The following is a 15,977-nucleotide window of genomic DNA, read 5'->3' on the forward strand; positions in this document are numbered from 1 at the left end:
AAATATCTAGGAATACAGCTAACAAGGGATACGAAGAACTTCTTCAAGGAGAACTACAAACTACTGCTCAAGGAAATAAGAGAGGACACAAACAAATGGAAAAACATTCCATGCTCATGGATAGGAAGAATCAATATCGTGAAAATGGCCATACTGCTCAAAGTAATTTATAGATTCAATGCTATTCCCATCAAACTACTATTGACATTCTTCACAGAATTAGAAAAAAACTACTTTAAATTTTATATGGAATCAAAGAAGACCCTGTATAGCCAAGACAATCCTAAACAGAAAGAACAACGTTGGAGGCATCATGCTACCTGAGTTCAAACTATACTACAAGGCTACAGTAACCAAAACAGCATGGTACTGGGACCAAAACAGACATATAGACCAAGGGACCAGAACAGAGACTTCAGAAATAACACCACACAAATACAACCATCTGATCTTTGACAAACCTAACAAAAATGAGCAATGGGAAAGGATCTCCTATTCAGTAAATGGTGCTGGGAAAACTGGCTAGCCATATGGAGAAAACTGAAACTGGACTCCTTCCTTACACCTTATACAAAAATTAACTCAAGATGGATTAAAGACTTAAATATAAAACCCAAAACCATAAAAACCCTAAAAGAAAACCTAGGCAATACCATTCAGGACATAGGCATGGGCAAAAACACCAAAAGCAATTGCAACAAAAGCCATAATTGACAAATAGGATCTAATTAAACTAAAGAGCTTCTGCACAGCAAAAGAAACTATCATCAGAGTGAACAGGCAACCTACAGAATGGGAGAAAATCTTTGCAATCTACCCATCTGACAAAGGTCTAATATCCAGAATTTACGAGGAACTTAAACATATTTACAAGAAAAAAACAAAACAACCCCGTCAAAAAGTGGACAAAGGATATGAACAGACACTTCTCAAAATAAGACATTTATGTAGCCCACAAACATGAAAAAAATCTCATCATCACTGGTCATTAGAGAAATGCAAATCAAAACCACAATAAGATACCATCTCATGCCAGTTAGAATGGTGATTATTAAAAAGTCAGGGAACAATAGATGCTGGTGAGGCTGTGGAGAAATAGGAACGCTTTTACACTATTGGCCAGAATGTATATTAGTTCAGCCATTATGGAAGACAGTATGGTGATTCCTTAAGGATCTAGAACAAGAAATACCATTTGAGCCAGCAACCCCATTATTGGGTATATACCCAGAGGAATAGAAATCATTCTACTATAAACACACATGCACATGTATGTTTATTGCAGCACTATTTACAATAGCAAAGACATGGAACCAACCCAAATGCCCATCAATGATAGGCTGGATAAATAAAATGTGGTACATATACACCATGGAATACTATGCAGTCATAAAAAGGAATAAGATCATTTTCTTTGCAGGTATTTGGATAAAGCTAGAAGTCTTCATCCTCAGCAAACTAACACAGGAACAGAAAACCAAGTACTGCATATTCTCACTCATAAGTGGGAGTCGAACATTGAGAACACATGGACACAGAGAGGGCAACATCACACACCAGGGCCTGTTGGGGGGTGGGGGTTGAAGGGAGAGAACTTAGAGGACAGATCAATAGGTGCAGCAAACCACCACGGCACACGTATACCTCTGTAACAAACCTGCAAGTTCTGCACTGATTTTTTTTTTAGAAGAAATAAAGAAAAAAAAATCTATTATCTTGTTGCTCTTGTGGCAGTAGCCAAATCCCAGGTACAACAGGCCTGGAGACTGCAGAAGGCATAAAAACAGGGAAGAGACATGGCTTTCAGCTGCTCCTTTACCAGAGGCCCTCTTACCTTACTTCATGGCCCCTGCTTCATGGCTTAGTAGAGTAATGCCAGGAAGATATGCAGACCTGGGTGAAGGCACACACATGCTGGCTTTGCTCCCAAGAAAGTTTTCTACAGCCTGTTCCTTTTAGCTGGTTTGATAATTCAGCTGCCTGAGAATCTAGGCCATGAATGTATTCTCAATGGTATATTCAAGCTGTGAAATTTTAGTAGTAGATAGATTTTTACAGTTTTAAGGAAAATCAATCAGCAGGCCAAAACACCAGCTTGTTGAATGGGACTTGCTTTTTTAAAAAAAATCAAATTTAAGTTGGGATAATCTATCCATTGATGTTGCATTAATAGTTCACTTACCTAGTCATTCAACAAATGTTTATCAAGTACCAGACTTGGTGCCTGAGCTGGCTATAAAGTGCTAAATCAGACATCTCCCTGACCACATGGAGCTTATTGTCTAATATAAGGTGAACTATAGTCCTCAGGCCAAATATGGTACTCTGCCTGTTTTTTTTTTAAATAAAGTTTTATTGAAACACACCATGATCATTTGTTTATGCATTGTCTATGACCACTCTCAGACTACAATGGTGAAGTTGAGGAATTGAGTGGTTGCAACAGAGACTGTGTAGCCTGCAAAACCTTAAGTATTTACCACTGGGCTCTTTACAGAAGCAGTTTGCTGACCTTTGGTCTAGTGGATAGTTGAACTCTGCTTTCCTATCACAGTGATCCACTTGTTTTTTAAAAATTGACTTATACAGGGTTTTTAGTTGAAAGGAAAGAATCCACTTAATGGGCTCAAGGAAAAAGGAGGATTATGATAAAATATTCCCCCAATAGAATCCATAAACAAGAAACTAAATACAGGCATTACTCCTAAAATATAAGTTTTGTCACACAAATTGCCATAACTCAGTTCTATTAATTAAAGAAAATAATCTGCATTACTGAGGTCACCACTGGTTATAACAAGATCTTGACTAGGAACTAATAATACGTTTAGAAGCTAGCACCAATTGAAAAAAACAAAAAAACAAAAAACTGTTGCCTGAGCAATGCAAAGGCTTTGTTTGGGTAGCTTTGACCTTATTTATCTTAACCATGGGTTATAACAATAAAGGAGAAAAGCACTTGTAAAAATATCACGTTAGTGATAGGAAAAGAAGGGACAAGATTTTTAAGCAAAAGTTGCTAAATGCTGGATTTGATCTGTGATGTTTAGATTTTACTCTACAACTATAAAAAGCATTCTTATTATTGAAATGATTACAGAAAAAGCCACTATTTTGTTGGGAACCTGAAATTCTTCAGCTCCCACTTTTTTTTTTTTTTTTTACCTTCTTAAAACAATAATTGTTTTAAAGGCATTTTTTTTTTAATGTGAGGTTTCTGAGGAATGTAGAATTGACTGTCCAGTGAGACAGAAGATAAGAAATAGGTCTGGAGCAGAACTGAGGTCATTCTCACTGCTTCCCCAGCAGTACGTGGGCCCTGGTGCTTCCATCTCTGCCTTTTCTCTTCTTCCTCTCTCTTGCCTGGCTTCCACTGTGTAAACCTAAACAACCTGGATTGTCAAGCCCCAGTCTACACGTCTCCAGAGCCTACCATCACCAGGAAATCCTTTGTACAAATTCTTAATGAGACTGGTGTAGGGGTCAAGGGAAATTTTCCTCTTTACCCTCTAAAGGTTCACTGAAAATCAACTGACCAAAGGCAGATTAGTAGGAGAAAAGGCATACAAATTTCTTAATGTGCACAGGGGTGAATCAGAGTGAGTCCCCACAATCCAATGGGGTACAGATGGTTCTATGCCCTTCTTGGTAGGGGAAAAGAAGATGGGAAAGTGTGGATGATTTTAGTGGAGTTGTAAATGATCTTTAGGGGAATTCAATGGGTTTAAAGAACATATAATGGCCTGGGACAAAGTTTGTTGGGTCTGCAGAGCAGACCATGGTTTGTGACAGAAGTCTGTCCAGGTGTGTTGACAGACTTCGGTCTTTCTTCCTGTCATATGAGTTCAGTTGATGAAAACTCAGGGAAGGTACCAGAGGTAATTGATTTTTTCTTTGGTGGTTTGGACTTCAGGCAAATAAGGGAACTTCAGAGAACAGCTGCATCCTGTGCTTTGGGAGAAACAGAGGATTGGGGTAGAGGAGGTCAGACAGACCTTGAGAATTCTTCAGTTCAGCATGTCAACGTGCCATATTCTGGGGTTTCAGTTTCTGAGCCCAAACACTGACCTAACTCAATTTTTAGTTTGATACTTTTGCAGAGCCTACTAAAACCCTGACTTTTACACTGCCACCAAGACAAAAGACTACATTCCCAGTTTCCCTTGAATCTCAGTGTAACCCTGGGGCTAAATCTTATGAAGTAAAATACAAGCAAAGGTGTCATGTGAACCTTCCAGGAAGTGTCCTTGGAGGGTGGATATAATGATGTGATGACTGGAGCTCTGACTGCCATGTTGGATGTGAGCACGAGGGCCACACCCTTGAGATAGCACAGTATGAGCTGGAAGGAGCCTGGATCATTGATGACCATTGGAGACCTCACAACAGCCCTAAACTGCCTATATCGAGGTTTCTTTTATGTGAGTGAAATACATGCCCACCTTGTTTAAACAGATTATTTAGGGGGTTTCTGTTACCTGCAATGGGGCCTAAACCTGACAGTTTCCTCTGATCCAATAAGCTGTGACCAGAGAGGTAGGGCCTGAGGGATACTGCCCACACAGTGAATCTTCCAGGTCTGAGTAGATTTCCCAGGAAAGGAGTCCTGGGCAGAGCAGAAAGACCCTGTGGAGTTTCAATCACAAAGGTTGAGTTCCATTGCCAGATGACTTGGATCTGCAAGGAAGAGAAATACTGGGATACATGAAAAATTGGGTCCTGGACTCCTACCATAGAACACACACCAGGATAAAAAAATTATAATTCAAGGGGAACAGTCTCTGGCAGGTGGAATTGTGGGAATCATGGCTGCAAACCAGGTTGACAGGTGCCCTGAGTAGATGGAAGTCAATTGTTCTGCTAATAATTGAAGAAACATTGGTTATATTTATAAGAGATCTGGTTAACGCATTCCCTTTGGCTACTTAGGGCTGTGATTTATAGGCAGCAAAGTCACTTAGGATAATAAAACCCCCAGGCCTGGTGGAAAACTGCTGAGATTTTTCAAGAAGAAAGGGACCACTTAAATATCTCAATTGGCTTTTCTTGAATGAATGATATCCTGAGGAAGCAGGTTTCAAATGTGCCTCCATCATTCACACCCTTAAGAAGAAAAATGAGAGAAATTAAAAAAATGCTACATTTATTTCAAATATTTGACAAGTTATGTAAGTCCTGGAACAGGTTTCTAAGAACTACAACTCCCAGTGGACACATGTTCCACCAACCTTTTCTTCCTTTTTTCCAAAAGCTTTTAATTGATTGAGAAAAACTGGTTCAAATATGAGTTGATTTGAATGCATTATTCAATAAAAAGAAGAATATATGTCATTTTTAAAAATAGCCTTTCTTCTATACAACTGTGTCCAACTGGGCTATGGCCTTTCTGTTTAACATTTTTTCTTCCTAAGCAAATAAAATCCCAAAAGTTGAAAAAAAAAATCCTAGAAGTTTGTGCATAACCTTTGCCTGCAGAAGAAACACGCACTGGCACTGACAGGGCTCAAAGCAGCCTCGATCCTCTGGGTCACAGACACAGCAGGCAGACACTCAGCCACAAAGGCCAGACACTTGAAAGCAGAGATTTAAGAAGGAAATCAGTTGTTCTTCATGTTCAGAAAAAAATAAAAGATGTTCTGAAACAGAAAACAAGAAAGAAAAAATAAAGCAGTCTATTCTCAGGCAGTAGCACCGATTACCCAGGAAGACCTCAACTTATATAAACATTGAAATCTTTGAAGTAAATGAAGATCAGCTGTGATGGTTAATTTTATGTGTCAAATGGACTGAGCTAAGGGTGCCCAGCTGGCTGGCAACACATTATTTCTGGGTGTATATATGAGGATATCTTCGGAAGAGAGAAGCATTTGAATCAGTAAGTTAAAAGATTGTCTTCACCAATGTGAGTGGACATCATCCAATCTGTTGAGGGCTTGAATAGAAGAAAAAGGTGAGGAAGGACAAATTTGCTCTCTGCTTGAGCTAGGACATCTGTCTTCTCCTGCCCCTGGATTTCAGCACTGTGGCCTTCAGACTTACTCCACTGGCTCCTCTGGGTCTCAGGCATTCAGGCTTAGACTAGAACTACACCAGCGCTTCCGGGCCTCCAGCGTGCAGACAGCACATCATGGGATTTCTCAGCCTCCAGAATTGTGTGAGCCAACCCTCATAAGAAATTTCTTTCTATGTATCTACATATGTCCTACTGGTTTTGTTTCTCTGGAGAACCCTGACTAATACACCAGTCAAATGAGAAAGGCAAAGCCTATTTCTTTAGATTTTACTATAGCAAGGGAGTCAGCCCATCACACTTACACACTTACATTTGGCAGAGATTCAAAGGTAGGCAGAGGGGTGAGAAAGCTTCACAACAGAAAAAAGAGAAGACTTCATATATGTCCTGATAGGCCTGGGGACACTGTAGGCGAGTTAACTAGAAGCAGAACATCCTATGCGGCTGGTCCTAAGTTAGAAGTGGGGGCAAATATTTTTTTTTCTCTGATTTGTTCTAAATTAGAGGTAGGGGCAAAAATTAGGGATGCTGTCAGTTATTAATCAAGTCCTGGCCATTTTGTGCAAATTGTTACAGAAGTTATTGTTTATCTTTCTGGATTATTTCTAGAGATAGCAATCTGGCTTCCTGCAAGTCTGATATACTCACATAGGAGGCTGGCTTCCTGTGTTGTTTATTGTAGATAAGGGAATTGGTTTCCTGGGCAGGTTGCTGCAGCTCGTGGGCCAGAGTTCTATTTTTATATGTGGTCTAGCCATTGTCCATTTGTACACTCAGTCTCTTGTCTTTCAGATAAAGACAGATAGCTGTCTTGGAGCAGCTGACCGATAGCCAGCAAGGTGGTTCCAGTATTTCTAAAGAGCTACTTTGGGAGACAGCTAATTCTTCTAGGCCAGCTTGCCCAGAAGTGCCTAAGGACACACTTGCCTGAGTGAGCACATCCCTCTGAGCTCCATGCACCAAGTTAGTGAGGAAGGAAGGGAAGGATAATGGTGATGCTAGCAGCGGGGGCCTAGAAGGAGAGGAGGGAAGGAGTGCTCAGTGGTTCTCAGCCCTGGCTCTCAGAACTTCGTGGACAGCTTTAAGTAAACACTGATGCAGCAGCTCCGCCTCACCCACCAAAGGTTCTAATTTCATAAAGCAGTGCTGGGCGTCGACATTGTTTAAAAACTTCCCAGGTGATTCTAAGGTGCAGCCCAGGTTGGCAGCTACTGACCGAAATGAATAATATTTCAGAGACACTGCGAACAAATACTTAGCAATTAGTGAAAATGAAATCAGGGCATGCAGCCACAACCACTTTCTCAAGAAGCCTCCAATCTTGCACTCTTGCAGCGTTGCACTTTAGAAATATAAAATGCAGAGTGAAGCTGAACTAGAGTAGCAAATACGCAAAGGTCATAGAAGTTGAGCCACCACACGCAATGAAAATGCCACAGGATCTAAACCACAGGCACAGTGAACAAAGGAGTACACTTAAAGCTGCCTCAAAATGACAGAAATTCTACCTATTCTGAACCGTGGCCTTCATTTTTATTTTTAACTATTAAAAAATTATTTCCTTCTTTAAAAAATGCAATTTTATCATAACCTTTTATTTTTCACAGATTATGTATGATACATATGTGTGTTTCCAGTCTGTCTAAACTTATACATTTCTCAAATACTTAGAATTCAGAAGAGTTGCACTTGGGGTGTATAAACTCCAAAATCTCAAAAGAAGCACACACACTATATATATACCTGGTATCCATCTTTTATTTCTAGTCATTTCTAAATTTTTGAATGTACCAATGTATCTGAATCTGATACAACACCACCCCCTGGTGGAAGTCTATAGAAAAGAGCCCACATTTGATTTTCCTTGAGAATGTTAATACTGCAAGGAATGATTCTGATTGCATAAAACACTGGTGGGCTCTTCTCTCGCTGTCTACCAGCAGAATGTTCTCTGCAAACAAAATTATATGCAAGTTCTGAATGAACACAACAGCAAAGCTGTAGCTGTGCTAAGAGCTTTCTCTTTCCCACACTTTCTTCATTGGCAACCCTATATCTCACTCAGGATGTCCAAAATAGAATTTACTGTATCATTTAACAGAAGTCATCTTCCCCAAAAATTAAAATTAAAGCCATTTCTCCTCAAGCCTTTTTTTTTTTTTTTTTTTTTTTTTTGAGACGGAGTCTTCCTCTGTCACCCAGGCTGGAGTGTAATGGTGTGTCTCAGTTCACTGAAACCTCCATCTCCCGGGCTCAAGCGATTCTCCTACCTCAGCCTCCTAAGTAGCTGGGATTACAGGCACCCGCCATCATGCACAGCTAATTTTTGTATTTTTGTAGAGATGAGCTTTCACCATGCTGGCCAAGGTGGTCTTGAACTCCTGAACTCAGGTGATCCACCCACCTCGGCCTCCCAAAGTACTGGGATTGGAGGTGTGAGCCACCGTGCCCAGCCTCCTCAAGCCTCTTTACCTCAATACCAGCACGTCCTTTTCCATCCACCCAAGCTCTCTAGAGGATTCACATTACACATGCACACATTAAAGGCTCTGAGTAGGCCTGAGTCAAAAAACAGGTTCAATTCATTTAGCTCCACAATTCCAACTCATTTTATTGTGAGACACATTCCCCTCCTCCCCAAAACTTCTTAACAAACTGCAGAATACTCTGATTATATTTCATTCAGAATGATTGTTTCACCTTAATTAGCAAATTAGTTCTTTGGCTGCACATGCTGTTCATCTTCAAAAATGCTTAACCCAACCATACTGCAAACCAGCTCTCAATCATTTACAGTAATGGAATGTACAACCCCTAGGTGTTTGACCCCAGGCAGCTAGTGAATTGATATGACATCCACAGGCAGCTTCATCTCTGTCTCCTACCATCATTACCAGCTGAGGGGAGGAAAAGGTTGCCGCCAGTACTAGGAGCAAGCATGCTTTGTCTTCAATTAAACATAATAATCCTGCATTGTGTGAGCACCATGTAATTTTATTTAGAGGAATTATGTTGCTGACTTGGCTATAACCTACGAAGATCACGGGCAGCTCTACAATTGACAGTGATTTAAGCGTTTTCCATACATTATCTCTTCGTGTGGATTTATAAGCCAAATGATATCAAAATCTCTGTAGCTTCCAACATTCATATAAATCTGCATAGGTCCTTGGACATCAGTTCTAAAGAAATTTTACTCTATAAGAAGTATTTTTAACAAAAAATAGAGCTTTATGCCCTATGTCATTAATGGTAGACTTCCTAAGGAAGCCTGCATGTTGCATCATTTCTTTTGTTGTTGTTGGGTTTTTTAGAGGTGGGGTCTGGTTATATTATCCAGATTGCACTTAAACTCCTGGGCTTAAGTGATCCTCATGCCTCAGCCTCTCAAGTAGCCGGGACTATAGGCATGCCACTGTGCTCAGCTTACATGTTATACCACTTCTAATGTTGAAAACAAAGAAATGTCTAATTAAACTTACATGCAGTGGAAAAGTCATTTGAACCTATTCTGTGCTTTGATCAACAGTCTCTCAGTCTATTTGCTGTCATTCTATGTCATCTACAGCTTTGACTTGGCAATGGGGGTCCTGAGGGCATGGACACACTCGCTCACCAGCCTGGCAGCCTCCAGAGCAGTGCCCCAGTGCACCGAGATGCCCCCACTCCCATGGCCATAGTGGTGGACTACAGGCAGCCTCCGGCCATCTCGGGCAAGGAGCTCTGTCTGCAGTCGCACACCTGGCCTGTAGGGCCTCAAGCCCACCTTCTCCCTGATGTTGCAGGCTCCGTGGAGGGAGGGCTCCAGAGCACAGCATCGGGAAAGAATTTCTCTGCTATTTTCTGCATCTGGGGACAGATTCCAGTCCCCTTTTTGCCTAGTTCCACCTAGGGTTACATGGGATGTACCAGGATAAATATACGTCAGCCCACTGCCATCTCGGATAAAATGCTCCACCCAGGGAGCCTGAACTTGGAGCACTTGGCCCCTTACAGGGAAAATCTTTGCGTCTCCTGCAAGCTGTCTGCTTCCAAGGCCTGAACAGTTGACCACGATGTCGAAGGACGGATAAAGTTCCCACAGGTCGTCTATTCGCCGAGTGAGCATCCAGCCTCCACTTCCTTTTATCCTATGGAAGAGAGGTCATGAAGTGAACCTTTGTCAGCATCCTGATCAACTACTTCTAGGAAGTAAAGAAAAGGAACCCAGGAACAAAAATTAGGCAATCATCTGATGAACAAACACCCCAGGAGCTTCCAGGGCCCAATCAGGCCAAATTCGAGCCATCAACTGCTTCACATCCTAGGAACTGGGGATTTCTAAAGCTGAATCTAAATGGAAACCACTTGAAAGTTCAAAACAAAGGTAATTACATGCTTTGCCCTTTTAAAATTTTGTAGAATTCCTATATTGTTATAGATGCTGAATAAATGCCAAGTTGATTTGATATTTTAAATGTCCAAGCATTTCTTATTTCTACTACTTATTTAACACCTAAATTTGATACATTTTATCTCATATTGTTAACTCTTGCATGCTCCTTTGTATTAGTCTGGTCTCCCTAACTAAAAGATACAGGGGTCATATCCCCACCAGCTTTATGTCTACAAGTGTGTTAGCACGAGAAGAACACAAAATATTTGTAGCTGATGAGCTAAATGGCAGCTGTGATTGGTAATTGTTATGTTTTTTGGACCAACTATATCAATCATGAAAAGAAATGGCTTATCCAGTACCTGTAGTCTTTATTTAAATTGAGGTAAAATACACATAACATAAAATTTACCATTTTGATGATTTTTAAGTGTAAAGTTCAGTAGTATTAAGCACATTCACCTTGTTGTGCAACTATCATCACCATCCATATGAGCTATCCATCTCCAGAACATTTTTATTTTTTCTGAGATGGGGTCTCACTCTGTCACCCAGGCTGGAGTGCAGTGGCATGATCTCAGCTCACTGCAGCCTTGAATTCCTGGGCTTAAGTGATCCTCCCACCTCAGCCTCCTGAGTAGCTGAGACCACAGGCATGTGCCACCATGCCCGGCAAATTTTTTGTATTTTTGATAGAGACAGGTTTTCGCCATGTTGCCCAGGCTGGTCTGCAACTCATGAGCTCAGTCAATCCACATGCCTCTGCCTCCCAAAGTGCTGGGATTATAGGCATGAGCCACCACACCCGGCCTCCAGAACTTTTTTAATCTCACAAAACAGAAAGTCTACCCAATAAACAATAACCTCCAGGACGTGTAATCTTATTCACAGGTCACTTGTAGAATAGAGAAAGAGACTATCAGCAGCTCTGTTCAATAGATGCAGACCGAATGCTTGCATGCAGGGCACTGCTAAGAGGGACCAGAAGGGTGTGAGTGGCAGTGCCCTTCCTCAAGGGCTGACAGAGGAACTGGCAGACAGAAGTGTAAACGCTTGGCAGAATTGACTAAGTTTTAAAGGAGAAGTGGTGTGAAATCAGAAAGCCTGGCTTTATGTCCCAGCTCTGCCTCACATTAGCTTTGAGCTCTTGGCCAACTCACCTCACTTCTCCAAATCTCAGTTTCCTCGTCTGCATCATGGGGAGGATACCTCCCTTGCCTGTCTCACAGGATGGTTGTGAGGTTCCAATAAAATAATGGCCACTACTTTGAACAGTCATCAATCACAATACATTTTAGAGGACTGTTATCAATAAATCACGAATTCCTCAAGGGGAGAGATTGTATCTTATGTTTCTTACCATCCCTATGACCCAGCTAAGTGCCCCACACCTAGTGGACTGGAAGTAAGTGTTAGCCAATACTAAAGACAATATGAAATCCTGGTTTGGGCCTGTGATGGTTAATTTATGTGTCAACTTGATTGGGCTATGGGTTCTCAGATATTTGGTCACACATACTCTATGTGTTTCTGCAGAAAATGTTTTTGAATGAGAAAAACATTTAAATCCATAGGCAGAGTAAAGCTAATTGCCTTCTTTAATGTGGGTAGGCCTCATCTTATCAGTTGAAAGCCTGATTAAAACAAAAAAGTTGACTCTTTTCCAAGGAAGAAAGAATTCCTTCTGCTGAACTGCCTTCCAACTGGGACATTGGCTTTTTCCTCTTTTTGGACTGGAACAAAAACGTTGACTCTTCCTGGATTTCAAGCCTGCTGGCCTTTGGACTGGAGCTACACCATCGGCTCTCCTGGGTCTCCTGCTTGCCTGCCAACTCACCACGCCGATCTTACACATCCTATTGGTTCTTTTTGTCTGGAGAAAAATACAGGGTGGCACAACTTTGGCATCTTCTTTCTCCGACTGCTGCAATCCAAGCCATTTCAGGGAGAAACTGGGAAGGGCTGACCTCGAAAATGGAGACAGAGTGCTTGTATCCTGCCTGCCCCTGAGAGAGCAGAAGTGATCATCACAGCAGTTCTGAGCACTATCTACTTTCAAGGCCAGATAAACAGATTTAATGTGAAGGAAAATAATAAGAAAAGACAGAAATTTCTGCAGTGGCTATGGTGGTCAATGATGGCATGGGTTTGACAACTAATTTTAACTTAGCAAGGAGGGACTCTTTGAAGTGATTCTAACTTTCCACCCCACTTCCCGGTTGGAAAGTTTAATTGAAACTTGTATTAAGATTAGCAGAAAACTGGCCTTCTGATGCTGAATTGCATTTCTAGAAAATGCCTCACGTTCGTGGTGGTACACGCCTGTAATTCCAGCTACTCAGGAGGCTGAGATGGGAAGATCCCTTGAACTTAGGAGGTGTAGGTTCAAGCCGAGATCGCGCCACTGTGCTCAAGCCTAGGAGACAGAGCAAGACACCATCTCGAAAAGAAAAGAAAAGAAGGAGGGAAGGAAGGAAGGAAGGAAGGAATGAAGGAAGGAAGGAAAGAAAGAAAGAAAGAAAGAAAGAAAGAAAGAAAGAAAGAAAGAAAGAAAGAAAGAAAGAAAGAAAGAAAGAAAAGAAAGAAAGAGAAAGAAAGAAAGAAAGAAAGAAAGAAAGAAAGAAAGAAAGAAAGAAAGGAAGAGAAAGAAAGAAGGAAAGAAGGAAAGAAGGAAAGAAAGAAAGAAAGAAAGAAGAAAGAAAGAAAGAAAGAAAGAAAGAAAGAAAGAAAGAAAGAAAGAAAGAAAGAATGAAAAAGAAAAAAAATGCCTCACGTTGATGAGTGCGGAAGAGATCAACATTGCTACTCAGTGGCATCTTAGACCCTGACCCCAATAGCTCAGCTTCGTATTCCATCAAGTACCAGCCACAGGCTGTCGTCTCAGCATCTTTGCAGTTCTCTGCATTTGACTGAAGGCCAAGCTGCTGGGCAGAGCTCCATCTGCTCAGTCTCTTCACACTCCTTCCCTCTGCAGAGACCTCTGAAGTATCTCCACTGAGCAGTTTCAAGAACAGTTTGAACCCTCTGGATTAGACTCATTGATTATTCAACAAATATTTGTTGAGGGCTTGTACTCTGTCCAGCACCCTCAGGAGGCAAGAAGAACTCAGAGGTTCCGCTGGCTCTGAGATCACATGAACCTGCAACGCACTTCCTATTAAATGCAAGCTGCATTGCCAGCATCAGTGCTTCAAACAACAGAACCTAAATTCAGTTGCTTTTTATTCTAAAAATCCAAGGAAGGGAGTATGTTGTTTACCTGAGACGAGCAAACCAAAGAAAAGAATCGGGCAAGCATCTACACTTTGGGGCCACAGAGAACCAATAAAGCCAATGAATTACTTTTTGGTGTAACTAAAAGTAGTTAAAAGAGAGAGAATGAAGCTGGAGCTACTGTTGTGTTTGTTTGTTTGTTTTATAAGTAAAACTGTTCATAGATAAAAAATATTTAATGTAGCAAATTTTATGGGGACAGGTTTTTTTTTGGCTCTCTCGGTAAGAACAACCAATTTAGAAACTTAAATTATGTTCTTAAACATACAGTAATAGATAAATGTTTTTAAAGGTAAAATAACTCTGTAAAGGTTGTTTTTCACCTTAACATTGGCATAGAAAGAAGAGTAAATTGGAGTTTTGTAGTAATACTGAGCAACACGTTTCAGTGTGTTTATAATCTTTCAAAAGGTGAACACAAAGAAAACACCTTTAAAAAGTGCTTAGGAGGCCTCTACCCTTTACGATTCATATGACCTTGGTCAAGTTATTCCACTTCTCTAAGCTTTAATCCCGTATTCATAATATGGGGGTAATAATACTGACTCCCTAGGCTCGTTGTGAAAATGAAATGAGACAACATCTGGAAAAAGCATAACACTGTGCCTAACACACTATAGCTGCTCAATAAAGACCTTTTATTTTTAAAAAGTGTTTAGGGGTTTTTCATGCTACTGTAAAATGCAAGACCCAGTGCATCATCTATGAGTATTCTTATCCTCCATACCTGTATGTCACTTATGTTTCATTAAGGATGATATTTCAATTTTGAAAAGTTTTAACTGATCATTATTTGAACATTATTTTGATTTTGTGGGGTTTTTTGATTCTTACATTGTAGATTCCATGTGTTAATATTTGAACATTATATTCTGTGCTCCAGATATCCTAATTAATTAAAACTCAGAATTATTTTCGTAATTCGGGGGAATAAGAGAATCTGTCAGCCTTGGGATTTCAGCAAATTTTTAAAACTCACTGAAATTGTTTCCTAGGGATAAGAGTGCCTAGCTTACACGGTTTTTATGATGATTATGCAAGAATTCAATAAGTGCAAATGTCTTTTCTTTTCCATTTCAAGGGTTCCCTGCTGGTCAAGCTACTGATAAAAGTCCAACCTGTGCTTAGTGACTTCTTAAGCTATCCTAGTGGCTAGCCCTTGTCAGGTTTCCTGTGCTGCATTGCTCCCAGGCCTTGGATCCCAGAGGAAAACTCATTAAATGTGCCTGGAGACTGGTCTTCTTCATGCTGTTGTAATGCAACCACATAGCGATGCCCAGTCATTATTATATACCCCATGGGCAATGCATAAGATGGCACCAATGCATAGGAGGAAACTGTACCCAGAAGTCAGATGTTAAATTAGGTGACCAAGTGCCTACCAGGCTGCTTTTATGACCATATGAGGTAGTTATTCTGCAAGTTTGGGGTGACATGGTTGGAGGTACAAGAAGCATGGTGACTTTCCTCTTGGGGCTTCTTGCAACTGAGCAAGACCTCATCCCAGAGAGAGAGAACACCACTGTCCCAACCTCCCATGAGGAAATGGGGTTGGGGGCACTCAAGAAGCAGGACTCATGAAATAGCCCCAGCCTAACATCCTCTGGTCATCACCCTAAAACATAAGAGCGTCCATTTCCCCAAGCTTAAGTTAGCCCTCTGCTAGACTGCATCAGCCTGATCCACAAACATGGAGGATGGTCATCCTCAGCGCCTTTCCTTCACCTCACTGGGAGTTTCAGCAAGGAGGTTAATTGAGTTGGCTGTGCCCCTGAGGAAAACAAGGGTCCACTAAGCAAATCTTAAATGCACATGTACACACACACACACACACACACACACACACACACACACACACTCGACCTCCCAGGAGCAAAGAGTCCCCTCATCCCCTCTGTGCTCTTGGTATCAGAGGCAATTCCCATACTCCACTGAAGCTGAAGCCATGGCAAGAAAGGAATCTCAGCTAGCACTAAACAGGGAGGCAGGGGCTGTGATGTGGAGAGCCCGTCAACGACAAGGGGGGACAGGGGAAAGGACAAGCTCCTGGTGAGCTCCAGGGCAGACACGGCTGTCTAATGGGGCTAATGATGGTGCCAAGGAAGCCAGATTCTTTCGTAGGCATTGCTGTGAGTCAGGCCGAGCAGGAGAACACAAGATACAGGAGAAGAAAAAGATGGGCGCTAGAGGACTCTCCCAGAGAAAGTTACAGAGAGGCCTAATCAGAGGCGGGGCAGGGAAAGTACCAGGCAACTAGCTCAGTGTGGTCAGTGCTGAGGTCAGCGCTGAGGTCAGCATGGGGCCTCCTTGGGGACA

General features: G+C 41.4%; 1 protein-coding gene across 14 annotated transcripts in view; it reads right to left on the reverse strand.

Moving 5' to 3' along the window:
- Positions 1-1,971: 1,971 nt before the first annotated feature.
- Positions 1,972-15,977, reverse strand: part of LOC105492065 (D-aspartate oxidase) — a 31,113-nt gene continuing 17,107 nt past the window's right edge. For 7 of the 14 annotated variants that reach the window (XM_071096296.1, XM_071096293.1, XM_011758935.3 and 4 more), the window contains one exon: positions 7,631-10,143. In XM_071096296.1, the coding sequence (XP_070952397.1) occupies positions 9,576-10,143 (568 nt within the window). In that variant the 3' untranslated portion in view covers positions 7,631-9,575. Of the gene's footprint in view, positions 10,144-15,977 lie in introns of all 14 variants that reach the window. The other 7 variants (XM_071096297.1, XM_071096298.1, XM_071096294.1 and 4 more) reach the window with 5 other exon arrangements.

The sequence above is a fragment of the Macaca nemestrina genome, chromosome 5, assembly GCF_043159975.1.
Source record: "Macaca nemestrina isolate mMacNem1 chromosome 5, mMacNem.hap1, whole genome shotgun sequence".
NCBI classification, from domain to species: domain Eukaryota; kingdom Metazoa; phylum Chordata; class Mammalia; order Primates; family Cercopithecidae; genus Macaca; species Macaca nemestrina.